General features: G+C 42.8%; 1 protein-coding gene across 1 annotated transcript in view; it reads right to left on the bottom strand.

Moving 5' to 3' along the window:
* prkcz (protein kinase C, zeta) overlaps positions 1-27,161 on the bottom strand; it is a 110,781-nt gene that overhangs the window by 19,152 nt on the left and 64,468 nt on the right. Inside the window, exons 10-16 of the mRNA XM_034537607.1 lie at positions 21,787-21,884; positions 20,964-21,050; positions 17,137-17,272; positions 16,837-16,924; positions 16,017-16,136; positions 6,989-7,068; positions 5,695-5,784 (exon numbers count right to left, since the gene is read on the bottom strand). Coding sequence (XP_034393498.1) covers positions 5,695-5,784; positions 6,989-7,068; positions 16,017-16,136; positions 16,837-16,924; positions 17,137-17,272; positions 20,964-21,050; positions 21,787-21,884 — 699 coding nt within the window. The remainder of the gene's footprint in view (positions 1-5,694; positions 5,785-6,988; positions 7,069-16,016; positions 16,137-16,836; positions 16,925-17,136; positions 17,273-20,963; positions 21,051-21,786; positions 21,885-27,161) is intronic.

Here is a 27,161-nt window from a genome sequence, read left to right as displayed (position 1 = left end):
CTCCCGGTTTTGCAGCAGTTTCTGTGCTTCATTCGTGATATTGGTTCAAAGTGCTCTGTGGGAAGAGCTTCAAACAAACAAACAAACAACCAAACACAAAAGCACTCACTTTCTCTCTTTATATATATATATATATTATATTTATCATCTTTCTATCGCTCCCTCTCCATCAAATTGGCCCACCTCCACCCAATCTCTCTCTCTCTCTCTCTCTCCTTTGCAAATATTGTTTTTGCTTTTTCAGCACCTCCCTACACTCCTCCGTCAGTTTCACCCCCTCACATCCTGTCTCCATCTTCCTCCTCTCCGTTTTGTCTGCGTCTTACTCATTGTCGATTCTTTCATCTTTTCACATCCCTCTCCTCCTACTTTCCCCAGTCTGTATGATGTGTTGTTGGGCAGCTTCAAGCTCTGTGTGGCGGTAATGAAGCACACTGAAGGGCAGGAACGAGCCCGCCACCTTCTCTCTCTCTCTCTCTCAGACGGTGTGGAAGTACATCTCCCTCAGAACTGGGAGATCAACATCAGTTCACTTCACTGTTAGTTGGAATTTTGGAATATTTGTTCCATTTTGTTAAACTAAGTGCTGAGATCTAAGAACAAGAGACATGTTGACAACACAGATGGGACAAGACAGACGAGCTGTCAGACCATCAAACTATGGAACAACTCTGTGTTGTAGGAACCAAACAACTGTGTGGGCACTTCTACATTTGACTCTTTGCTGCATCCCTCTCCTTATCAGGTTATCCGGGTAATTCATAATGGCAATTCATAACGACTAGTATGAACAACAGCTAGTGACGTAGTGTAAACAGTGAGAAAGACTACTAATGGTGGGAGGGAGAGAGGTGGATTGGTTAAACAAACAGGACTTTCAACCAGGAGACCGATGTTAGTGTGCCAAAGTGTTGGCGAGTTGATGTGAAGTTACATTCGTGATTTTTTTTTATTTATCGTGTTAATGTATTAATTTTTAGCCATGATGTTTTTCTTAAACCTCACTAAACATTACATTATTTCCGTGGTGAAGTCACGTCATTTTTCACACGACGTGCCGGCACCACGTAATGAGCTAATAAGAGGTCATGGTTATTTTATGTATTTCTGTGAGATCACATTGTTGTGAGACATTAGTTTGGTGTTGTTATGTCTCCAGCCTACATGAGTTATGGCTGTTGTAGTTTTAATTAGCTCTGTACAGCAGTGCCAAAAATTGATAAAATACAACAGCGGCGACACATAGCTACGAAGTCGTTAAATGAAACCAACTACAGGGGTAAGTGAAACCATCTATCTCTGACATGGAAACCTTTGACCATCCAGCCCAAAACAGAAACCTTATTACAGGTAGCTGAAGGAGTGGGGAGGGAAACACCCCGGGGATCATTTCTGTCTTATTAGATCGAAGCAAAGCGTTTATGCAAAGTCTGCAGGAAAGAAAACGACTAATCAATTTGACCCATTCTCTTCTGGTCAGCACATCCCAAAATCATAATCTGGCCTGTACCAACATACTAATCGTGCTTAGAAGTGTGCTGCCAACCTCTGACTTTCTGGTGTTAATATGGAACCAAACACAAAGATAAAGTTACCTATTTATTGGTTCAAACGTAAGACAAACCCACGTGACACACTACAGAGGATGGATGGATGAAAAATAACTCACAGTAGTAAAATCGCTTCCAAATGATACATTTCTTCTCAACACTCATCAACTTGACAGTTCTCTGGCAGTGAAGAACTGTGGATTTGGCAAGGGCATAAAAGAGGACGGCAGGTAAATGATATTCAAATGTGTCATCTCTTCAGAGAGAAAACCCGGCGCTCCCTCAGGAACCGTCTGATGAATATTAATAGGTGGTAACAACAGTAGCTGTGTGCCAGGCCTGACAGGTCTGGAGACAGGTTTGGAGTTTGAGGGCAGAGAGCGTCGCTTCTCCTCCTCTCACAGCTTTGTCGACTTGTTTTCCCCGTGTGCGACACGGGGCCTCGTCGCTGGGCTCAGGATTCCTCCCCGCTTTGATATCCTTCACCAGTTTGCCTTTGGTGTGTACTTCACAGGCTCTGTGGCAGCACTCATTAATGCACTCTTGACAATTGTTTTCCCCCTCTTTTAAGCCAGAATACTACCTGCCACCACAGCTAATTGTCCCATGAGGGACGCAACAACAATGAGGATAGAGAAGTGGCCTTCATTTTTCAATAATTAGCATTCACATAGCAGATTAATGGTGCTTTCACAGTTATTGTAAACGGGAAACAAGTGCACTTCAAACAGTGTAGAATGTTGAAGATGAAGGCTCTATTGTCCATGATTTATTAGAAGATTAAACTATTATCACAGCTGCTAATAATGATATTCTTTATATTGATAATTGCCTATACAATGGAATGGAGCTATTTGAAGTCATCATAATCTGTATTTCAACATACATTATTTTATATAGATTTATGTCCAAATAGCTAGACTATAACCTGACTGAGAATTCACCATTTGATCAAACTCCAACAGTTAATACAGTAATGACATCGTGATCATGTGGTTGTGGATTTTTGGGAGAGTTTTCATGATATAATGTTGAATTTGACCTCACACAAGAGCATTCTTATACTTAATCTCTTTTACATCTCTCTTAACAGCACAAACTTGTTGTACATTGCTTGATTCAACTTGTTGAATGTCACCATTTTCTAAAAAGCATTATCCACACACCCAAATTGCTACATACTGTACATGAAGCAACCTTTTCTGCTTCATGTACGTAGAAAAGCATGTACACATTTTCGGCTTTCTTTAGGGTTCTTTCGCTTTAAAAACTGTAAATTTAGTATTATTATTATAAATACATATATAATATGATAACTATTGATCAATTAAATATAAAAAGTGTTTAATGATCAAATGTTCGGCCCTATGATTCATACTATAGCTCTTTTCTTAAATCTAATGGAGGCCCATTGATACCATCTTAAGTTCAATTCAATTCAATTCAGTTTATTTTGTACAGCCCAATATCACAAATTACAAATTTGCCTCAGAGGGCTTTACAATCTGTACACATACGACATCCCTGACCTTTGACCTCACATCGAATCAGGAAAAACTCCCCAAAAATAACCTTTGACAGGGAAAAAAGGGAAGAAACCTTCAGGAGAGCAACAGAGGAGGATCCCTCTCCCCGAATGGATAGAAGCAATAAAGTTCACAAGTACCTCACAGGACAATGACCTAAACATGGTTCATGTCTGTCATAGGTGTACATTGCTCAGCCCCCCTGCTGAAACCCGACTATATGCAGGTGTAAAGATCCTAAATATTGTATGGCTTCTATCCTTCTTTCATGTCTGCTTCAGACAAGGTTGTGCGTCAGGGCTACGCAACTGCAACGCTCTCTCACACAGACACACACACATCCAGTGCCAAGCTTTCAGTTGCGAATATGTGTGTACAAAAAGGTGGAAGGCACCACACACACGCGCGCACGCACGCGCGCACGCACGCACGCACGCACGCACACACACACACACACACACACACACACACACACACACACACACACACACACACACACACACACACACACACACACACACACACACACACACACACACACACACACACACACACACACACACACACACACACACACACACACACACACACACACACACAAAAGGGCTCCACCTCACTCCTGTGCCTGTTCAAACCATCACAGAAGTTCTCTGTGTTTTCAGCTCTTGATATTTACAGTAGATCCATATGACCCAGTCTGACGAATGTGAGATGACAGCTGTAGCCCGTTCTCAGAGCTGATTGGCATTGAATGTGGGCTTGCAGCGTTTACGCTCTCTTTGTTGTTACACATGTGACAAACCCCAGATCAGCTGTCAGCAGCTGTCTGTCAGGAAGCAACAATGATGAGCTATATGCTAAGTGAAATATGTGTCACCTTCCACCTCATAGTTTATCTGTTTGAACTGAGTGATAATATTCTGGAAGTAGCAACCCCATTATTTCCTCCTTTGTCTTTCAGGGTGTTGTAGTTCCGGTCATCACACATGTAAGCTCTGGACTGCCTTGGACTAGGGGAATAACGTGTATGAATAATCAAGATGCTACAACTTTATGAAATGGCTGATAGTGTATCCCTAAGTTAAAGCTGAATCATCCTTTACTTGGCTTCCTCTGGTATAAAGTTAGTAAACTCACCCACTTGGTTTGGTTAATTTCACACAGAAATAACTGAAGTCATCGGAACCCATTTGGAAAAGGGGAGGCACTTTCAAAACTTACTTGGAAGGTGATTGGATGAACATTTGTCAATCAAATTCATAGTAAAGCCAGTCAAGACAAGAGAGAAAACATCTTTCCTATAGAGAGAAGCCTTTAGTGTTGTTGTTTGCTCTTCTTTCAATAAATAAATACTATTTAGTTCTGATGGAACTGATACTATTGCAGCATCCATGGTAACCTCTTCAGGAGCTGCCATTGTTGTTTAGAACAAACAGTCTTCACTCGGTTGTGTTAGACACACATAGCTGCCTGTAGCTCCTAACTTGCAGTCTGACTAGATGGACCTTTGTGTGATATGTATATCAATATTTTGTGATCCCTTGAGATCCCGAGAATCAAGCTGCCGTGGAAGGTACGAAAACAGACTCAGTTGAGCCAAACATCTATAATGTGATCACCTATATATACATTAAAAAACATGAACATCCACAATACGAGTCAGTGAACTGCTTTGAATCCGAAACAATCACTATCAGGAGAATGATAGGAATAATTGCTCGTATTTGAGAAAACATATAGAAATGTGTAAATATGAACTTGAGTTATGTCTATGTTCAGTGGACTGCACTTTATTTTGTAATTTTAGTCTGTGTCTACAGATGAGTGTGAGAGCGAGAGAGAAAGTGTCTGCAGGTATGTATACATGTGTGTGTGTGTGTGTGTGTGTGTGTGTGTGTGTCTGTTATTTTTGTTCAGCGGAGGATTTCACAGACTCACAGACGTGTAAGTTGTGCCAAGACAAAACGGTTGATTATTAAAATAAAAAAATATATCTTGTCATAATCTTAGTCTTCTGTACATGTCATCAACATTTGTCACTTTTCAAAGTCAAACTTTGCAGAGAGACTGGTCCCATATTGTGCTATGATCTCTGTGGTTTTTGACTTTTGCTCTGCATCCTTCCAAGAGATAATCATCCTGAAAGTGCTTTTTTTTCTAGGCGAACCTGAAAATTCAACTTTTGCTGTCTTTCATCTTTATTTACTCTTAACCAGTAACAAATATACTAATATACACATCTGAACAAAAGCACATATGGGTTGCCTTTATTATAACACCAACATTATTCAAATAACCTTTGTGGTTGCTGAGATACACCTTTTTTATTTGTATATGTTATTTCGAGCAGAAACCTAAAAAATAGGTTGGTTTTCAAAAGGTTAAGCTGTGCGGACACACTGATGGACTGGAGATTTATTGTTGTAGCAAAAGGTTTTTGTCAAAGCAGACTATCATGATGTCATCTGTAGGTTTTGAGAAAGGCCTAGGCTATATAAGATCAATGTACTTCTCCCTGCTCCTGTAGTGAGCATGGAATGTGTTTATTTTTAATAATGATTATGTATATTTTATCATAGGATGCTATTTGTTTCTCTCCTCACTCACTCTGCTCTTACCTGGTCCCAGTCTATACTGCGGAAAAATGTGTGTGCCTTGATATCTGTGAAGCCCGTCTGGACCTGGCATCCCAGCCGCTCCTTGGGATCCTGTTGGGACCAAGACAGCTGGTCAGGAACACAAACAGTAGGCAGAGTATTTCATGCAATGTGAAATTATTCTTTAGAATGTAGATGTAGACGAATGCAGGCTTACTGTGAGGTGGATTCTACTTTACGTGGACACTAATAAAGTCCAGGGGGAAACTTGTTTGATTAAAATGATAACTCTGGTGTTATTCTATATATTTTTCCACATTTGTACATTCGTTCATCATTTTGGACGACCCTACCCTGTCTGTGACGCTGAAAGCCCATTGGATCCTATTTGAGTCATACATCTTTTTCTAGCTCACAAAGATGTACAGTTTCATTTTGGAAAAAAGCTCAGACGTTTACTCAAACAGCTGGTCACTGTAAGGTTTAACAAATGTTCCTCCAGCAGTGGGAAATTGTGCATTTGTTGGGGACTATTTTTAGCAGCGAATGAATCCACATTTGGTGCTCCAATGAGTTTTTGTGGAAGCAAGCCACATGTATGTATGTATGTATGTATGTGAGATTGAGTCAAAATCCACAACATCGTATGTTGATGGTGATGAAGGAACATGCCAGAGCAACAGTGTTGCTCATTGATTTGAATAGTTTTGGACAATAATGGCACAGAGAAATAAGACGGTAAACAGAATGCATTTATGTAGCTCCTTTAACAGGCGAAAACCGGAAGAATACAAACATCCGAGGGTGAACAAGAAAGTTGATTTACGCCTATAGAAGAAATCTCAGTGGAGAGATGACGAGATTTGGGAATTTCTGTCGGTAGGGGCTGAAGCGGAGATACTCAGAGAAATTCAAGGAGTTGTATATGACCAAATAACAAACCGGCTATGTGAGAAACCTGTTTGTGGCTGAAACGTAAAGATTCTCACACAGTCTGTGTAGCCTTCTGAAACATGTTATTTCATATTTCTTGCCGATGTAATACCAGTGTGTCCATTTAAAATGATCTACTTTAAATGTGTGTTTAAGTTAATTAATATTTGTATCATTCCAATGTTTGATAATATTACTTACTTGTATACGTACTAACTGTGAAGGGAAGAAATGTATTGTATTGATCCTTTTAAAGGGAGCGCTGTCGCTCTTGGACATCATGATCCCACACAGAGCAGCAGTGTACACACACAGAGAGAGCGAGAGAGAGAGAGAGAGAGAGAGAGAGAGAGAGAGAGGATTGGGAGTGGACTGCTCTCACCTTGTTCAGAAAGCCTTTGAGGACACTGGCAGCTTTCACTGACAGAGACCTTGGGATGCGAATGGGCTTCTCAAGAATAACTGTTGGCGGAAAGAAAAGAAGGACAGCCACACAAAGAGAGGGAGGGAGAAGGAAAAGGACAAGCATGAGTAGGGAGGAGGATGATTCACAGTCCAACCTGCCTGTGGGTGACCATGTGTGCTGAGTGGGAGTCAAAAGAAAGGAGGAGATACAGAGGACACTGTTTTGTTCTTTTGATGGGCTACACAGCCTTGAGACTCCCACAGCTCAACAATGTCATATGAGCGATGAACAAAAAATTGTTTGAAAAAAGTTTTTCCCCCCCATAATTGAAATAAATGGATGTAGTGCTGCCTCACACATTAACGCAGTGGTTCTCAAACTTTTCCTGTCACGCCCCACTTTGGAGGAAGAAATATGTTCATGCCCCACCAAAATTGTAACAAAATGGTCCATGATGAACAACCTTTTGTGACTCCTCCATCTGTGCTTTTTCAAATAATAGAATAAAGAAAATTGTAATCACTTCCAAGTAAACCAGATTGCTCCATCAGACAAAAAACAATAAAATGTGCAATCGCTTTGTTAGAACAATGCAAATAAGATAAGATAAGATAATCCTTTATTAGTCCCTCAGTGGGGAAATTACAGGAATTTAATTAAATTTAATTAAATTTTCTTTTAAGGAAAAGAAATAGAAATACAGTTCTATCTGTGCAAAAAAGAACTAATATTTGGCAAAAAATAATGCTTATTGTGGCCGCAATTAACCTGTTTTGGAGTGAATATTTTTTCAAGATAACAATAAAGTTCAACCTGTGAAAAAACTAAACAAAACAAGTTCAAAGAGTTTTACTGAGTTTTACACTGCATATGATCAAAACAATAACATCCAATCTGTGCAAAACAAAATGAGTGCATGTTTTATCAGTATTAGTGGCTGCAATGAGCCAGCTTTCCACTACAAATGTTTTTTTAACAGGGTTGCAGACTTGACACGGCCACTCTCAATTCATGCTCATTGTTGAGCTCAGATCTGTATTTTGTTTTGAGAGAAGCAACAGCTGAAAAGCAGATCTCACGGAGGTAGGATGTGGCGAGTGGCCAAGAATCTTGGCCGTCACGCAAGCGTAACCTGTTAACGGCGTAACATAAACATTTACACGCCATGTATTAATGCCCAAATGTTTTTGGTGTTGTTAATAATAATAATAATAATCCATTTAATTTATATAGTGCTTTTCTAGATACTCAAAGACACTTTACATTATACACCATAGACACAGCTACGGGGAGCAATGCAGGGTTAAGTGTCTTGCTCAAGGACACATCGACTAGGGCGGGGATTGAACTGCCAACCTCTTGATTGAAAGACGAGCATGCTAACCACTGACCCATAGTCGCCAAGTCGTCGTGGACTTGTTGAATCAAACTGGCTACTACCACTGCGCCCCACCTTTAATACCACTGCGCCCCACCTTTAATACCACTGCGCCCCACCTGTAATACCACTGCGCCCCACCTTTACTACCACTGCGCCCCACCTGTAATACCACTGCGCCCCACCTGTAACACCACTGCGCCCCACCTGTAATACCACTGCGCCCCACCTGTAATACCACTGCGCCCCACCTGTAATATCACTGCGCCCCACCTGTAACACCACTGCGCCCCACCTGTAACACCACTGCGCCCCACCTGTAACACCACTGCGCCCCACCTTTAATACCACTGCGCCCCACCTGTAACACCACTGCGCCCCACCTGTAATACCACTGCGCCCCACCTGTAATACCACTGCGCCCCACCTGTAACACCACTGCGCCCCACCTGTAACACCACTGCGCCCCACCTTTAATACCACTGCGCCCCACCTGTAATACCACTGCGCCCCACCTTTAACACCACTGCGCCCCACCTGTAATACCACTGCGCCCCACCTGTAATACCACTGCGCCCCACCTGTAACACCCCACCTGTAATACCACTGCGCCCCACCTGTAATACCACTGCGCCCCACCTGTAACACCCCACCTGTAATACCACTATGCCCCACCTGTAACACCACTATGCCCCACCTGTAACACCACTGCGCCCCACCTGTAACACCACTATGCCCCACCTGTAACACCACTGCGCCCCACCTGTAATACCACTGCACCCCACCTGTAACACCCCACCTGTAACACCACTATGCCCCACCTGTAACACCACTGCACCCCACCTGTAATACCACTTCGCCCCACCTGTAATACCACTATGCCCCACCTGTAACACCACTGCGCCCAACCTGTAACACCACTGCACCCCACCTGTAACACCACTATGCCCCACCTGTAACACTACGGCCCACCTGTAACACCACTATGCCCCACCTGTAATACCACTATGCCCCACCTGTAACACCACTGCGCCCCACCTGTAACACCACTATGCCCCACCTGTAACACCACTGCGCCTCACCTGTAATACCACTTCGCCCCACCTGTAATACCACTATGCCCCACCTGTAACACCACTGCGCCCCACCTGTAATACCACTGCACCCCACCTGTAATACCACTATGCCCCACCTGTAACACCACTGCACCCCACCTGTAATACCACTATGCCCCACCTGTAACACCACTGCACCCCACCTGTAATACCACTATGCCCCACCTGTAACACCACTGCACCCCACCTGTAACACCACTATGCCCCACCTGTAACACTACGGCCCACCTGTAACACCACTATGCCCCACCTGTAATACCACTATGCCCCACCTGTAACACCACTGCGCCCACCTGTAATACCACTGCGCCCCACCTGTAATACCACTGCGCCCCACCTGTAATACCACTGCGCCCCACCTGTAACACCACTGCGCCCACCTGTAACACCACTGCGCCCCACCTGTAATACCACTATGCCCCACCTGTAATACCACTATGCCCCACCAGTAATACCACTATGCCCCACCTGTAACACCACTATGCCCCACCTGTAATACCACTGCGCCCCACCTGTAACACCACTGCGCCCACCTGTAACACCACTGCGCCCCACCTGTAATACCACTATGCCCCACCTGTAACACCACTGCACCCCACCTGTAATACCACTGCGCCCCACCTGTAACACCACTGCGCCCCACCTGTAACACCACTGCACCACACCTGTAATACCACTATGCCCCACCTGTAACACCACTGCACCACACCTGTAACACCACTGCGCCCCACCTGTAATACCACTATGCCCCACCTGTAACACCACTGCGCCCCACCTGTAACACTACACCCCACCTGTAACACCACTATGCCCCACCTGTAACACCACTGCGCCCCACCTGTAACACTACACCCCACCTGTAATACCACTGCGCCCCACCTGTAACACCACTGTGCCCCACCTGTAACACCAGTGCGCCCACCTGTAATACCACTGCACCCCACCTGTAACACCACTATGCCCCACCTGTAACACCACTGCGCCCCACCTGTAATACCACTGCGCCCCACCTGTAACACTACGCCCCACCTGTAATACCACTGCGCCCCACCTGTAACACCACTGCGCCCCACCTGTAACACCACTGCGCCCCACCTGTAACACTACACCCCACCTGTAACACCACTGCGCCCCACCCTAACACCACTGCGCTCCACCTGTAATACCACTGCACCCCACCTGTAACACCAGTGCGCCCACCTGTAACACCACTGCGCCCCACCTGTAACACCACTGCACCCACCTGTAACACCACTGCGCCCCACCTATACATACAAATACATATACATATACATGGTAGACTGTATATAAAAAATGGACTCTAAATGGACCATTATTTACTAAATGTTCTATTGAAGAAGACTTGAAACTAGAGATTGAGACCATAAACTCATGTTTACTGATGGAATAAATCTAGAGAGAAGTAGAGTCATTGTAGGAGCCATTACTTATGTCTGTATATTATATGTTTGTGTGTGGAGCATATCTCAGGTTGACCACGGGTGGCAGTGTGGGTTAGTTTGGCAGATAGCTTAGATATGGGGGACAGGTGCAACTGACAGGGGCCATAATGTATGGGTGACGGGTAGAGTGCACGGTTTTTACCGCAAGAAGACACACCAGAGGGAGACCATGAGATTAACATATATACAGGTGTATTCAGTCGTGAAATGTGATTAAACAAGAACATCACCCAAAGACACAACCGGCCTGGAAACTCTTTGCTAAAGCGAGTTAGAATCTTCTCCCGCACCCAGCCGAGTGGCTGAGGACATAAATCAGTCACTACAGTCATTTTATCATAAACTTCTATACAATCAGACTTATTTTTGCAACCAGAGAATGCAGATTTAAGGTCAACGACATATCAGTGGCGGCTGGTGGAATTTCTTTTTGGTGGGGCCATCCAATCAATTTCAGCAAACATCCCAGTATGATTCATTGCAAAAAAAAATTCTAGTTAAATATTTAAAATTTATTCCAACACTGACATAATAAGGACATCTTATTCATACAATTCAGTATATTAATATATATATATATAGTATATACAGTATATCTGTCTGTCTAAAGCTGTGGGGCTGGCATGTGCAGCACTGATACCCAAAGCAGGGTCTGGCACAGGGTCTAGCTAGGTGGCATATGGTTGGGTGGCATCCTATAGTGAAAAGGTTGGTTTCCATTGGCAGGAATTCATCGAGAAACCTGCTGCTCTACCAGTAAGACCGCCAGGAGGATGGTACCGGTGGCAGATGCTCGTCGCGGTGCCATGCTATGCTCCGTACTACAGCAGCCTCATGAGATGCAATATGTCTCTGCTCTGACTGTATGGAGGAATTTCTGTTAGAGAAGAGTGTGTGGTTGGCTGTTTGAAAGAAGGAGGAGGTGTGCTATGTAAGGTAATATATATGACCATATGGCTTGAGGAACACAAATGCAATTATGACAGATATTAGAGAGGTTCCTCTACCCTAAGGGTGAGAGGTGTGCTGATAAACATTCACACCTCCTGAATCCCATCAATGCTTTAGTGTGGACCGTGTGGAAAATTAAGCTTTGACTCCAGACTAGAAGCAGCTTCGAAACACACAAGATAAATCTGTTTTTGTGCAAAATCACAAAAGATCCTACTCAAAATCTGAGCAAGTATTAAAAAAAATTCAGCAAAGGACCCTTATTCATGTTTTGCTTGCAGCCTGGAGAATACACCGTGTTCCAGCTTTAGGATCATGTGCATGGGCGGCTTTTGGAAACCTTTGAGTGACTAAACACGCTTCTTTGTGTAGATTGAAGGAGATTTTTACACGTACAAGAATTGTAATTTCCATCATTCGACAGCTGTAACACACACACAGACACTATTTAGATAGAAAAATCTGTATAAGCACACAAGTGAATGTAATAAAAGTGCTGCTTTGCTTGAGTGTCAGTGGCATTGACACATGTTCTTTGCACAGAGCAAGGACTGAGAGCTTACCAGATGCACAGTGATAATATTATGAGGAAGGACTCACAACTCTGTAAAGTTATTACAACAAGAATTGTTTTATCCTTCGTCCTGACAGTCACAAGGTAAAAGTACCACGTTTAACTTTTAAAGTCATCTACCAGGGTGCATTGCTGGATGATGCATACAGTAAGTTACAATGATAGCTGAAAAACAGAGAAAACGGACATCTTGAGTAGAAACACAAGGGTGATGTCACTTAATGCTACATCATTCTACATTATCTATGCTTGACCAAAAGGGTAGCAGCACATTAGCCCAGATGTAAGCATTAGTTCAGACTCAGGCTCATTTTGTTACGCCAGGCTTTCCAAGTAGAAGTGAATGCTGGCCGTCACATTTCTACATCCATCACCTTATACTGTTAAGATCATAATGATGAAACAATGTTCCAACAACAATAAACATGCTCATGCAGTTTGACTGATGGAGGGCAGAGTCCCGTGTTGTGGTTATTTGGTGCCATCTCAGTTCAAATGGAAATGACATCAGCTGCCAAATGAAGCAAACCAAGAGAGAAAAACGCTGAACTGTTGCACCCTAAATCTTTAATAGAGGCCATGATATACTGCCAGATAAGGGGTGGGGGAGCGTGCATTACAGCATGTGCATGCAGCAGTACTTCATTACATGAAGTCTAAAATATTAACCCATTTCTTGCTCACACACACATACCTCAACATTATTTCTGGGTGGTAAGATCCATGTAGATTATAGCAAACCGTTACAGTCGTGTTATCTTTTAGGACATACAAAAAACCACATGCTTTTACCACATTGCATCTCTGCACTCAGCCTATAAAGGATAATTTAATCTGTCAACTGAATTTGAGAAACACAAATCACTAGCAAAAGTATGAATGGATATTCTCAAACTATTATTTCCCCGGGCCATATTATGTTTTCACACTACTCATGTAAATATAACAATAGTTTACTCAAATGCCAAGAGATTTCACAGACAAAACAAGAGTGGATTGAGAGACCATGGTAAACTAAAACAAATTTACATTTGAGAGAAATAGAATTAGCCCTGTTTGTGATATCCCTCCGTTTGAATGAAGCATGCCAGAACCGACTAAGTCTCGATTTACAAACACGTAAAACCTTCTCAATATTCATATTTGATTTCCCACTATTCCCCTTAAACTGCTAAGCTTAGAGGATGGGGTAGGATGCCGGGTATATTGCCTGCTGATGAAACAGGGACATATATAGTTTACTATGGCTGGAGGATGAACTAGGTTGAAACAAAATATATGGCTGGACGGTCGGGGTGCTAAATTGTGACCAAATTTACAGGGATAGTCATCGGGGGTCTGGATATAAAATGTTCATCTGCAATTTTCTGCAGCATATCATTTAATTCAATTAATTAAACAATACGATCATGCAATTTTCAATCATTCATTGTTCTGGATTACTCATCGGGAGCTGCACTGTTTATTTTAAATTGAACCTGCATTTTACGTTTCCTACCACTATACAAATTTACTGGCAATTTTCAGTTTTTTGCCCTCTATCTTCACCAAAATAATTCACTCACTCACTCACTCACTCAATAACTCACTCACTCAATAACTCACTCACTCACTTTTTGTCTCCCTCACTAACTCACTCACTCACTGACTCTTTGTCTCCCTCCCTCACTAACTGACTCACTCACTGACTCTTTGTCTCACTCAGTGACTCTCTAGATTTAGATTAGATTTAGCCAGAAAACATCTAACAAATGACACAGCTGGTAGAAGTAGCAGGATGATGTTTAGGGCTTTACTAACTATTCACATTCAGCCAAATGCTACAAAAGTGATTGGACGGCGCTTCATAGTACAGATGGATAATAAACAGATGATGACCCAAAACATACTGAAAAAAGAGCTTCCCAAGGCAAAGACATTGAATGTTCTTCAATGGCCCAGTCAGTCACCTGATCTCAACCCAATGAGCTTTTTATTTACTTCAGATAAAACCGAAGGCAGAAAGACCCACAAACAAGCAGCACCTGAAGGAGGCTGCAGTAAAGGCCTGGCAAAGCATCTCAAGGGAGGAAACTCAGTGTGTGGTGATGATTATGGGATTATGACTTCAGGAAACCATTGACTGCACTCACTCGCTAACTCTTTGTCTCACTCACTCAGTGACTCTCTCACTCACTCACTCGCTCGCTAACTCTTTGTCTCATTCACTCAGTGACTCTCTCACTCACTCACTCGCTCGCTAACTCTTTGTCTCACTCAGTGACTCTCTCACTCACTCACTCACTCACTCGCTAACTCTTTGTCTCATTCACTCAGTGACTCTCTCACTCACTCACTCGCTCGCTAACTCTTTGTCTCACTCAGTGACTCTCTCACTCACTCACTCACTCACTCGCTAACTCTTTGTCTCATTCACTCAGTGACTCTCTCACTCACTCACTCGCTCACTAACTCTTTGTCTCACTCAGTGACTCAGTGACTCACTCCACATACTGATGCTTGGGGCCCTCCGCTTCACACTATGTAGCTCTAAGTTCCCCTCTAACATTAGTTTTGGACGTGTCAGGTGACAACTTCCCGCTCCTTACATGCACAAAGTCTTTTGAAAATAAACTTATGTGTTCACAGGAAACATAGAGTTTGCACTCATCACATATATAGAGTCTCTTTTCAAAATAAACCTCTAACATAAGTTTAGTTCATTTTTGGGTTTACTTGCTCAAACAAAATATGTGGTTAGTTTGAGGCAACAAAACCACTAGTGGTTTGGTTTGTTAGGTAAAATAACTACACTTTTTATACAACTGGGAAGTTACATAACAAATGGGATATCAACAGTGGTCATCTAGGTGAAAATCCTGTTTGCCTGATACCACTATCACCAACATTTTCCTTGAATGACACTATTGTAGTTTGTAGACCAGTGGCCAGATTGTCGTGCAATCACAAGTCTTTGACAACACCATTGTTTAAAAGCACATCCATGCTACCCCAAAGAATAAACCCTTTAAATTTGAGCACTTGTCTCAGACCCAGACATTATTTGAGAATTTGTGACAGATGTGTATTGATGTTGGAATTGTTGCTTTTACAAGGTAGAATAATGCCTCAAAACTAAAAAAGAAAAATAATAAATCAGTTAAAACTACAAATCTCCACGTGCAAATATTTACAAAAAAGTTAAGTGTTGTAGCAAAGGGTTGCAAAGTGACAACTGGTATTTCCCGGTTCAAAGCCCTTTTCCCTGAAGCTTTTTTACTACCATGGTTATGACCCGCCCCACACTGCCTCTGATTGGCTAGTTGTTGCTGCCTTCCTTGGTTGGGTTGGTTAGGTTTAGGCATGAGAAGTAAAATTGGTTGGGGTTAGGGTGGGAATATCAGGGTAAGCCAATCAGAGGCAGAGTGGGGCGAGTTAAGGAAGATAATTATTGCTCCATGGACAGCAGTGCCATAGAAACTCCTCTTGCAGTGTGTATATAACAGGTATAAACCCTGGGTATTGTTCAGTTCCTCTGCCTCACCTTGAAAGAGGTACTCCTCTGTGTTCATGTCAGGATTGTCGGTGATAATATCGAATGGGGACCTCCCAGCCATCATCTCAAACATCAGCACGCCCAGAGCCCACCAGTCCACACTGAAGCCTGGGTTAGCACACAACAATAAGACATGTTATTCCTCTATATAAGAAAACACTCTTTGATCAGTATGACTGATAACCAACTGAGGCTGGTTTAGTAAAAACGTTTTCTATGTACATACACTAACCTAACTAACCGGTTTTGAAATTGTGTTGCATCACACATTTGGGAGAACGTTCACAGATGCTCTTCTCTTTAATCTCAAAGATGCATACAGTACAAGATCTAAAAATATAATATATAATTATCGTGCCAGAGGGAGCAACACACCACCTCACGAGATTTCATTGGGAAGGACATGTGACCACAACGGAGACTGATGTGGCACAAACACTTTCTGTTGTAATACTTTGTAGTCAGGAAAAACAAAAGCCGAGGAGAGTCAGGAGGAGAAATGGTTGTTCCGTTTTAATACCTGTCAATGTTGGAATGCAAGCAAAGGTTAGCCTTGAGGGCAAGAATGTTTAGCTGCTCCAGCTCTTCTCTCTCATTGGCTATTGTGGTCCTGATTGGATGTAGCACTAATGTAATCATTAAGCCTTTATCTCCTAAATATCATATATGCAGTTTAGGTCACCACCTAAACTGCATAGTGCATGATTTAAATCCATCCGTCTAAGCAGAAAGATTCACAATCAGTAGTTTAGAAACACTTTTCATGATTTGTTGGACATGAACTGATCCAATCCACTCCTGTACTCACCGTAGTCCTCTCCTCTGAGGATCTCGGGTGCAATGTAGTTTGGTGTTCCACAGAAGGTACTCGTGGTGTCACCTGGTCTGATCCCCTCCTAAAGGAGGGAGGGGGTTGGAGGGGGAAGAAGACATGGTTGCAGTTGTACAAGACAAAGGATAGGATGTGCAAGAACCAGAACGGTGGACAGAAAACCAGAGACAGAGGCCCTGTCAGTACTTCCAGTCAATACAGACACTGTATTATTGATAACCTTTATACCAGCCGTCAACCCTGTGGACTGAAAAAAAAAATCTATGCGTGTCTTACCTTGCACATGCCGTAGTCTGTGAGCTTGATGTGTCCCTCGTGATCCAAGAGAACGTTGTCCAGCTTCAGGTCTCGGTAAATGATGCCCTTTTCATGCAGGAAGTTCAGGGCGATACAAATTTCAGCAGCATAAAATCTGTGAAGAAGAAGAGAGAGCGATGAAGGGAATGATGAGCTGTCAACTGGTGCCACCACCAGGCCAAAGATTTACACCAGAAAAAGACACACAGCCCTTGGTGGTTGCATATGGTCTTATGTGACCATTGCACTCACAATGGGCATTATTAAGCCACAGACATAAATACGGATTGAACTGCTAAATCATTTTTAAAATCATCTTTATATTATCATTTTCCAATTCCTGCTATTCTCCAGTAATGCTGTGACCGTGGTAGGAAGGAAAGGGGGACTGTGCAGTCTCTTGTAGTGCTCCAGGTGAAAAAATCATCTAAAGCCATCAGGCCAGCAATGTTAGAGATTCCATCTTTGGAAAAGGCTCCTTGAGAAAACTGCCATAATTGCTGAGCACTTGCTCCCAGAGGATGAACCCTTTCCATTCTGAACACTTTCTGAGCTTTCAGAGCCACGGTGGAAGAAACACAACACCGGCACTCACAGATAAAGTGTCTCCTAATTATTGTAGGAAAAACCAAACGTGTTTCAGCTAGAAGCCGCCATCAGCTATGTCCCTGTAAAACCGACTAGCCGAATTGCTTTTGGTTCTGCCTGGACTATTATTAATTAAAAAAGCAAAATCAGCAAGCTCATATATTCAGTATTCCTTCAGTAGCTAAGATTGAAGTTGTTATGCTAGTTAATGATGATCCAATTTACTCTGCTAATGTTCCACAGATTTCTACCATAGACTATACATAAGTAATGGACATAGTCACCAAGACATCACCCATTGGTTTGTGGACTGCCGTTTTGAAGCCTCGAGTTCGGCAATTTGTTTTTCAGGAGACCAAATAGGTTACATTTAACTTTCACACCGTAAAACGGTTAACATTGTAAAAGGACAACTGTGTGCTCCAGTATGCTTTAGACCAAATGTTTATTGGTTATTGCTAATTGATCACTGAGTTTTGAGGTATAAAGGGCTTTCATAAGTACGCTAAAATACAAAGATCAATACCCTTATGGTAAACATTGACATATTTACAGGACACATAAAAGCTCTAGTTTTGACCATAATTGGATTTACTTGGTGTGAGTCAGTAGCATTTCCTCTCATATGGCGTTTTCCATATGTAGGTAGTGTGCATTTTGTCTCTAGGAGATAAGCCTTCATTAACAGTGATGAGCTGTTCTGTCTGCCTCTTGTAAATCCATGATTGTCAAACACAGAGGAAAAGACTGCAGCAGAGGGATGTTTGACAGGGAAGTCACAAATCCCACATTGCTCCCCCACGTTTTCACTGTGACAGCCTCCATTGTACAGCGTTGTTTCCCTGCTGGCATCAGCAGCACCATCCATTGCCCACCGGCCCGCTTCCCCCACGGCGCGGGGGAAATGTGGCAGAGCTCTCTCTAAGAGCGCTGCTCATGAATATGTACAATCATTATGAGTGATTAACATGCTGCTTTGCATATGTACAGTCACTGTCTCCAGAATACAGATAGCAGGAGCCGATAGGGGCCCAACGGTGCCTTTCTAAATTACCCAGCCTTTGATCCAGCATTTATCAGAGCCGCATTTGAAATGCCCCGCAAGTACAGAGGCACAATGAATTATGGGTGCTCATTATATTTCTCAGAGGTGGAAAAATACGTGTTAAATTGGATTTTGGCACCGTTGCCGCTTCCATGAAGAGCTGCTAAAGCATCTCATTGAGCATATGTTTGTAAGGAGTACTTGGGAGAAGTATGTTGTCGAGGAACATTTTAGACTGAGTGCAAACAAGGTGCATATAAAATCATCTTCCACCAAGCTTCCACCCACTCTCGCTGTCCTAGACAACAAAAAGCCAGATGCTTTTATGAAACTGATGGTTTATGAAGGACACTGTTCAAACCTCATAACATTACTGGACGTGAAATGAAAAGGAGGTCTGACTGTCCAACACAAAATAGTTGCATATTACATAGCTGACTATTGTAGCTGCTAGCTGACTATTTACTTTGCACGGCGGCTGGATCATCCGGATGTCAGGAGATCACATGCGAATCGTGGGTTCACGTATCACATACAAATCCATCTCAAGTATACAACAGTAATGGAGAGTACTTCATTGAAAGAAGAGTAAAGAACGACACTGAATGCTTTTCTAGAGCTCACAAGAGGTGCCAATGCAGGTGAAGGAGGCCATTATTAGGTTGAAAAATACTAAACAAACAAACAAACAAATAGGCGTGTCATTATCAAAGTCAACAATCAAGATACGCCTTCATGAATTTGAATACAGAAGGTTTACGACTAAAATCACTGGTGAAACTGAAGAACAGGAAGGCCAGATTAGATTTAGCCAGAAAACATCTAACAAATGACACAGCTGGTAGAAGTAGCAGGATGATGTTTAGGGCTTTACTAACTATTCACATTCAGCCAAATGCTACAAAAGTGATTGGACGGCGCTTCATAGTACAGATGGATAATAAACAGATGATGACCCAAAACATACTGAAAAAAGAGCTTCCCAAGGCAAAGACATTGAATGTTCTTCAATGGCCCAGTCAGTCACCTGATCTCAACCCAATGAGCTTTTTATTTACTTCAGATACAAGTGAAGGCAGAAAGACCCACAAACAAGCAGCACCTGAAGGAGGCTGCAGTAAAGGCCTGGCAAAGCATCTCAAGGGAGGAAACTCAGTGTGTGGTGATGATTATGGGATTATGACTTCAGGAAACCATTGACTGCAAAGCATTTTGCTCAAAGTATTACAAATAATCTTTATATTCCCAACAGTGTTAGTTTGTCCAATTACTTCCGAGCCTCTGAAATGGGGATGACTGTGTAAAAATGGCTGTAATTCCTAAACTGTCAATGTGGTGTTTTTGTTTTATCTATTGAATTAAATAGATTAATTAAATGCGGGGCTACTTGTGGTTCCTAGAGTCCTAAAAAGTAAGATGGGAGCCAGAGCCTTCAGTTATCAAGCTCCTCTTTTATGGAACCAGCTTCCACTTTCAGTCCGGGAGGCAGACACAGTCACCTCGTTTAAGAATAGACTTAAGACTTTCCTCTTTAATAGTGCTTATAGTTAGGGCTGAATCAGGTTTGCCCTGGTAGAGCCCCTTGATATGCTGCTATAGGCTTATAGGCTGCTGGGGGATGTTTTAGGATACACTGAGCACCTATCTCCTCTTCTCTCTCTACTTATGGATGAATTTACATCTCTCCATTGCACCTTATTAACTCTGCTTCCTCCCCGGAGTCGTTGTGACTTCACGTCTCATAGGGTCCATTGGACCTGGAGGTGTCTGATGCCTCCTGCCTTGGACCCTGCTGATGCGCCCCGCCCCGCCCTCCCTCCTCTCTACCTGTTTCATGGATTGTGGAGGTCCATTTATACATTCTGTCATATTCATTGAGCGTTTATGTAACTCTGTAACGCTGTTCATTCTGTAGACATGACATCTATTCGTAATTTGTAATATTGGGCTATATAAAATAAACTGAATTGAATTGAATATTGACTGCTTCAGTTCAAACCAATTGGAGTTGCATAAAGAGGCAACATTTTGAAAAATTGTCACAGTCCAAATATTTATAGCTCCGACTGTATATGTATCGAAATGCTAACTGGGCACGTTTCATCTCTGGTATGAATTATGATCATGACAAACGTTTAATTCTCCATGTAGTAGTGTTTATACATGTGTTTACCTTGCATGCTCTTCAGGGAGCTTCCTTTGTCTTTGCATATGAAACATCAAGTCCCCGCCGTTCACATATTCAATCACCAGAAATAACCTGCAAACCAGAGCGTGATAAGAAAATCCATCAGTACACCATTGATGTTGACAGCTTTAACAGAAAATGTGAAAAACAACAAGATGTATAATGACACATCAGATATAGAAAATATATCAGATATAAAAGAGCTCCTGTGCTGACTTACAGCAATCTGTTTCTTGAGAAGACATATGTTTTACGTCTAAAGGGCATCCTGCCAAAATTGCTACACAGGAACATTCGCTACTTGATCTGTACATCCTGCCAATAGAGTACTGAGCATGTGCAACTGTGAACAGAGATGAGAAAGAAAAGAGATGACTCACTCCTCAGTTACTTCCATCATCAGTTCTGGAAATAAAACAATTGCTGCGCAATGGAAATAGCTAACGAGTGAGCCATCTCGCTTCTTTCTCATCTCTGCTGAAAAGATCACCACACAAGTGCAAGATGGCCAAAAACATTTATTATGGAGAAAGGAATGCTCTATACACGTCCAGTTTAATAATGCCGCCTAGATTTTGATCACCAGACCTTCATTGGAGCAAATGTTTGATTAAAAACTTGAAATGACATTGAGCAGAGCACACCTGTGCAAGTTTAAACTGAGGGTAAATCAATGTAAAAGGCCCCCCAGAGATGAGCAGTAAGTAATATTTAATATTACTGAAAAGTACCGTCAGGGACAATGAGCTGCATAAGAAATGTATTGGCTTTCAATGCAGTGTGAGTGTCAGCGTAATCGTGATCTTACCGACTTTCTGTCTGGAAACAGGAGTGGAGGCCTACTAAAAATGGATTGGTGGACGCCTGCTCGAACACGTGCTTCTCCGTCTGCACCCAGTCAATATCCTGGAGGGATGAGGGGAGACGGAGGGAGACAGAGATGGCATGAAAGAAAGATAATGTATTAATGATCAATTTGTTTGATCAATAGATGTTCTCTGTGGTTAAACAGATACACCATGCCATGAATGAAAAGTGTAGTTTGTCTCTAGAACTAACCTCACACTTATTCTCTCTGACTTATGACCCCTACCACGAGTTCCTCAGCAGTGAGGTCACACCTTAGAACATGTCATGTTTGGACACTTACCCTCTTGTTTGTTAGGGTGAGGTTGGAATTGGAATGTTTGAGTTGATATATAACAGTAAATCAAACTCACAATAATAATAACGCTATAATCCAACAAAACCTCCTTCAGTTGTCTTCAATTTTTATTAACATTTCTATATATTTCCATATTTCTTTTTACAATTAACACTTGAAATGAAAAAGACCTGATGGACTTTTCTAGTCTTTCGACCACTCAAAGCGCTTTACCACTACATGTCATCATTCACCCATTCACACCCATTCATAAACTGAAGGGAGGGGCTATGGTTCCACCTGTCCATCAGGAGTAACTAACATTCACACCCATTCATACACCGTAGACACAGCTACAGGAGCCATTTTAAATGGACTTGTATAGCACCTTTCTAGTCTTCCAACCAATCAAAGTGCTTTACTTTAATGTAATTTCTGTATGATTCCAATAATTTCAAGCATCTCTAGAATCAAAATCCCTGAATGTGCGCATGTCCTGTTCAAACAGAGAGGTGAGGCAGCGACGAGCTGTGCCTCCTCTCAGATTGTGCAATGCCTCACAAACTGGGTTGAGCCTTTTGCTTTCTCATTGTTTGTCACCACTGTAATATTTGTAGATATTTGTTGTATTATACAGCAAACACTACCTCTGCCTCAAGGAAGGGGGCGTACGAGAGCCCACGGGTTTATGCTTGTTAAAAGGTCGGACCATGCATACACTGCAGGAGGCTATAGAGACTAATTTTATTTGTATTGGATGAGTATCAATTGTGGAATTGCGAATTGGCAAATTAAAAGCACACGGAGGGTGCAGAGGACATGGGCTCTTTCTCTGAGCCGCTCTACATTGGTGGAATCAAATATGTACCTTACCTATGTGTGTGTAAAGAATGCTAAAATGAAATATGAAAAACAATCAGTAGTCAATGTGCAAAATGCCAACTGAATGGTGATTTACTTTTAAATGCTACAGAAATATTGGAATTTGTCATGATTGTTGTAGCCAGAGAGAGAGAGAGAGAGAGAGAGAGAGAGAGAGAGAGAGAGAGAGAGAACCCAAATGCCGACAACGGTGCAAAAGAAACTTTATTCCTTTCAGAAAAACAGAGGAATCACAAAAAAGTAGACTCTAGGCAGGGAGCTGAACTGACACGGCGCAGGAGACAAACAGGGTGGAAGTACACAGGGAAGGTGCAGGTGATTAGACAGGAGGAAACAATCAGGGACAGGAAGTGCAGGGAAACAGAGAGATGGGGGACTTCAAAATAAAACAGGAAACAAGACACAAAAACCCAGACCGTGACAGAATCACTTGGATCACACAAGTTGGAAACAACCCTACGAAGCCGCCAGTGAAATCTAATTCTATGAAAAGCAGCGGGATAATAACAAAGAGTTGTCGACCATTGACAGTTAGTAAAGCGAGGAAACCTATAGTATCTTTACTCACAAATCCATTTCCTCTCATTCAGCTGTGGTTCGAATTGTTCTTACTTCCCTTCTGGAGAAGTGGGAGTGTTTAGCCTGAGGCGGGGATGTATTATGCTGATTTAAAATGTCATTAAGTCGATGATGGTTCATGTTTTATGTAATCTACAATATAACCTGTCTAAATGTTGAGTTCCCCCACGCTGTGCTCCAACACCATATGGTTAATTTATGACATCAATAGAAGTTTCATACAGAGCGCTCGATAACAAATTCCTTCTGGTCAACTCATTATTACTGGAGGAATGTATAAATATGCAGAATATGCCACAACAACACATCTCGTGTTGGTCATTTCAGCTCCTCTAGTAGTTTGTGTCTGTGAGGACTCGCACAAGCTTCCTTTGATGTCAGGCTAAAAGGGATGAATAATTAAACTAGTGAGCCTGAATAGAGCCATGAATAAATGAACATCCAATCACAACATTAGCACTCAATGGCTTCCTTGAAACCTCTTAAGGAAGAAATTTGTTATAGTCTAATCTGGTTTTGTCTTTAGCCATCACAAAAAAAGGTGGATTTCAACATTATATGACGTGTTTATGGGTGGAAAAGAAAACAAACAAACATCTTATAAATTGATACGGGGGAGTGTGACATGATTTACGTTGTGCTGGATTAGTTGTGCAGATGTTGGATGATGCAGTAGCTTTGGTCAGTGATACTTGTTCTACATGAGCCCAGCATTTATCAGAGCCGCAGAGCCGCAGTGTTGAGCAACTGGCTGTTGAGCAACTGGCTGTTGCTCAACACAACTTGATTTGTTGTGTTGAGCAACAGCACCATCTAGTGTGATATGCAACACAAACACAGCACTGAACCCTTTCAATTTAGTCTTTGATTCTTTTTCATTCCTTATAAAGGTACTGTTAATGCAAAACACAGTGGAACTAGTTCAGTCAGTTCAAGGGTCAGACATAGTGTTTATCCAATCTAAAAATACAATAAAATAACTTAAAATAAAATAACATTGTATTGTTGCAAGTCCCATATAGTTTTCTCACAAACAGTACAATTTGGACCAGATCAAGCACTAAAAAAGTCTAAAGTTGCTTGGCCATCATGGCATTTAGTCAATCAAAAATAATGCTGGTTACCTTCTTACAAGTAGGATGCAGCCATCTCACAACAGCCGGTTTTGCAGGGCCTGGATATAACTCAATGGTTGTGTGTGACACTTCATGTGAAATATATGTGATCATGTAGTTTACATGTCCCATACAGCCGGCCTTCTGGCATACAACTGGCTGAAAATCGGCATCAGCTTTCTTTGCTTGCAGGAAATGGAAGGGTGACACAGGGCCGGGTGTACGTCGCTGTGCAAGATTAAAATGTGCAAAATGAAATAACAGAACTGTTATGCTGGTCTTGGACATTTCATTAGTTATAGTATCACTATTGAGAATACAACCCTCAGTGAGTTGAAAATAAAGTAGCACTTTATTTCACACAGCTTTATGAACAAGGATGCAGAGCAACACATGTGACATCTGAGCAGTAAAGTGGTTCACGATTTCACAGGGCAGCTCCTCTGAAGCTTGTCAAAATCTTGTGTATTTGAATGTAAAATAAACAATTTGTCTTTTTTGGATTAATCAGGCAGCCCCCTGGAGTTTTGTCGTCACAGTGAGGTTGTCCAGGTTTGGTGCTATCGTGTCTGTACGGAGACCAAAACCAAAATCTGAACTCACTGACTGTATTTTAACAACTTGAACTGAAGCCAGGGAGTGGGCAAATGGGTAACCAGGATGTAAAACCACAAACCATTGTGTACAGAATAAACAAACAAGTCACAACATGTGAATCAGTGTAATAGGAGTAAGAGCCAAATGTGGTCATGAAAATGTTCCTACGTATGTGCACTGGGTGGCGCTGTTCTGTGGTCCTGTGCTTGCCTATGTAGTCAATCAGATAATGATTGACAGGTTTGGATCGCTCTGTCAGCTGACAAGTGTTAGCTGTTTCCACCGATATCTTGGCATATCTCGGCAAAGAGAATGAACCCAATCTATTTATACATAATCAAATGTGTCTCTGGGTAATGTCAGCAAAATGAAAAGAACAAGAAGGTGGAGGCTGAACAAGAGTGCGTCAGCCAGATCAATCTGAGGGAAACACACCTCAGTAGCCTCAGTACTGGACTGGGCTCCTTAACAGGAGGTGCATTATTGAGCTTTGGACCTCGTCTCCACCTGCTGCACGTCTCTATTCTCAGCTATGCTAACTACGTCCTGACTCTAGCTATGAGATTGATGTCAATATTTTAAAATGACAAAAAAGATAAATCACAATGTTCCCACTTACTAGTTTGTGTGAACATGGAATATGGAAGTATTATAATTGTCCTTTTTCTTGTACAATTGAATAAAACGTGAAATGCCATGGTCTGCCTCCGACACTCACATTCATAATGAATGGGACAGATATGTACTGTATGTCTGCTTTAGGAGGATTATGCAGACTTAAATAAAGCAGCCTTGGCCTCCGCCAGGGCTGCCCTTTATCACCGGTCCTGTTCGTGACCTTCACGGACAGGATATCTAGGCGCAGCCAGGGGGCGGAGAGGATCCGGTTCGGGAGTCTCGGGATCGCCTCTCTGCTGTTTGCGGATGATGTGGTCCTGTTTGCCTCCTCGGACCGTGACCTCCAGCATTCACTGGGGCGTTTTGCAGCCGAGTGCGAAGCGGCAGGGATGAGAGTTAGCACCTCCAAATCTGAGGCCATGGTGCTCTGCCGGAAACCGGCGGATTGCTCCCTCCAGGTGGGGGCAAACTGCCTACCCCAAGCGAAGGAGTTCAAGTATCTCGGGGTCTTGTTCACGAGTGAGGGTAAGGTGGAGCTGGAGATCGACAGGCGGATCGGTGCGGCTGCAGCAGTAAAACAGGCGCTGTACCGGTCCGTCTTGGTAAAGAGGGAGCTGAGCCGGAAGGCAAAGCTCTCCATTTACTGGTCGGTCTACGTTCCAACCCTCACCTATGGTCACGAACTCTGGGTCGTGACCGAAAGAACGAGATCTCGGATACAAGCGGCCGAAATGAGCTTCCTCCGTAGGGTGGCCGGGCTCAGCCTTAGAGATAGGGTAAGGAGCTCGGACATCAGGGGGGAGCTCGGAGTCGAGTCGCTGCTCCTTCGTGTCCAAAGGAGTCAGCTGAGGTGGTTCGGGCATCTAGTCAGGATGCCTCCTGGACGCCTCCCATTAGAGGTTTTCCGGGCACGTCCAACTGGTGGGAGGCCCCGGGGAAGACCGAGGACACGCTGGAGGGATTATATCTCCCGGCTGGCCTTGGAACGCCTCGGGATCCCCCAGAATGAGCTGGAAAGTGTTGCGGGTGAGAGGGAGGCCTGGATCGGCCTGCTGAACCTGCTGCCACCGCGACCCGACCCCGGATAAGCGGGTGATAATGGATGGATAAATAAATTCCCATTAATGTTCATCTGGTTATTCATCGCTGCAAAAATGTATGTGATATTGAGATTTCATCTTCTCCAGTCAGTCACCCACTCACAGCTTCCTCCTGAGCCCGTTCCCATTCATTAACTCTCTGCCACTT

This window comes from Cyclopterus lumpus, chromosome 7, assembly GCF_009769545.1.
Source record: "Cyclopterus lumpus isolate fCycLum1 chromosome 7, fCycLum1.pri, whole genome shotgun sequence".
Lineage (NCBI taxonomy): Eukaryota > Metazoa > Chordata > Actinopteri > Perciformes > Cyclopteridae > Cyclopterus > Cyclopterus lumpus.
Note: the sequence above shows the minus strand (reverse complement) of the source record. Positions and strands in the feature narration are given on the sequence as shown.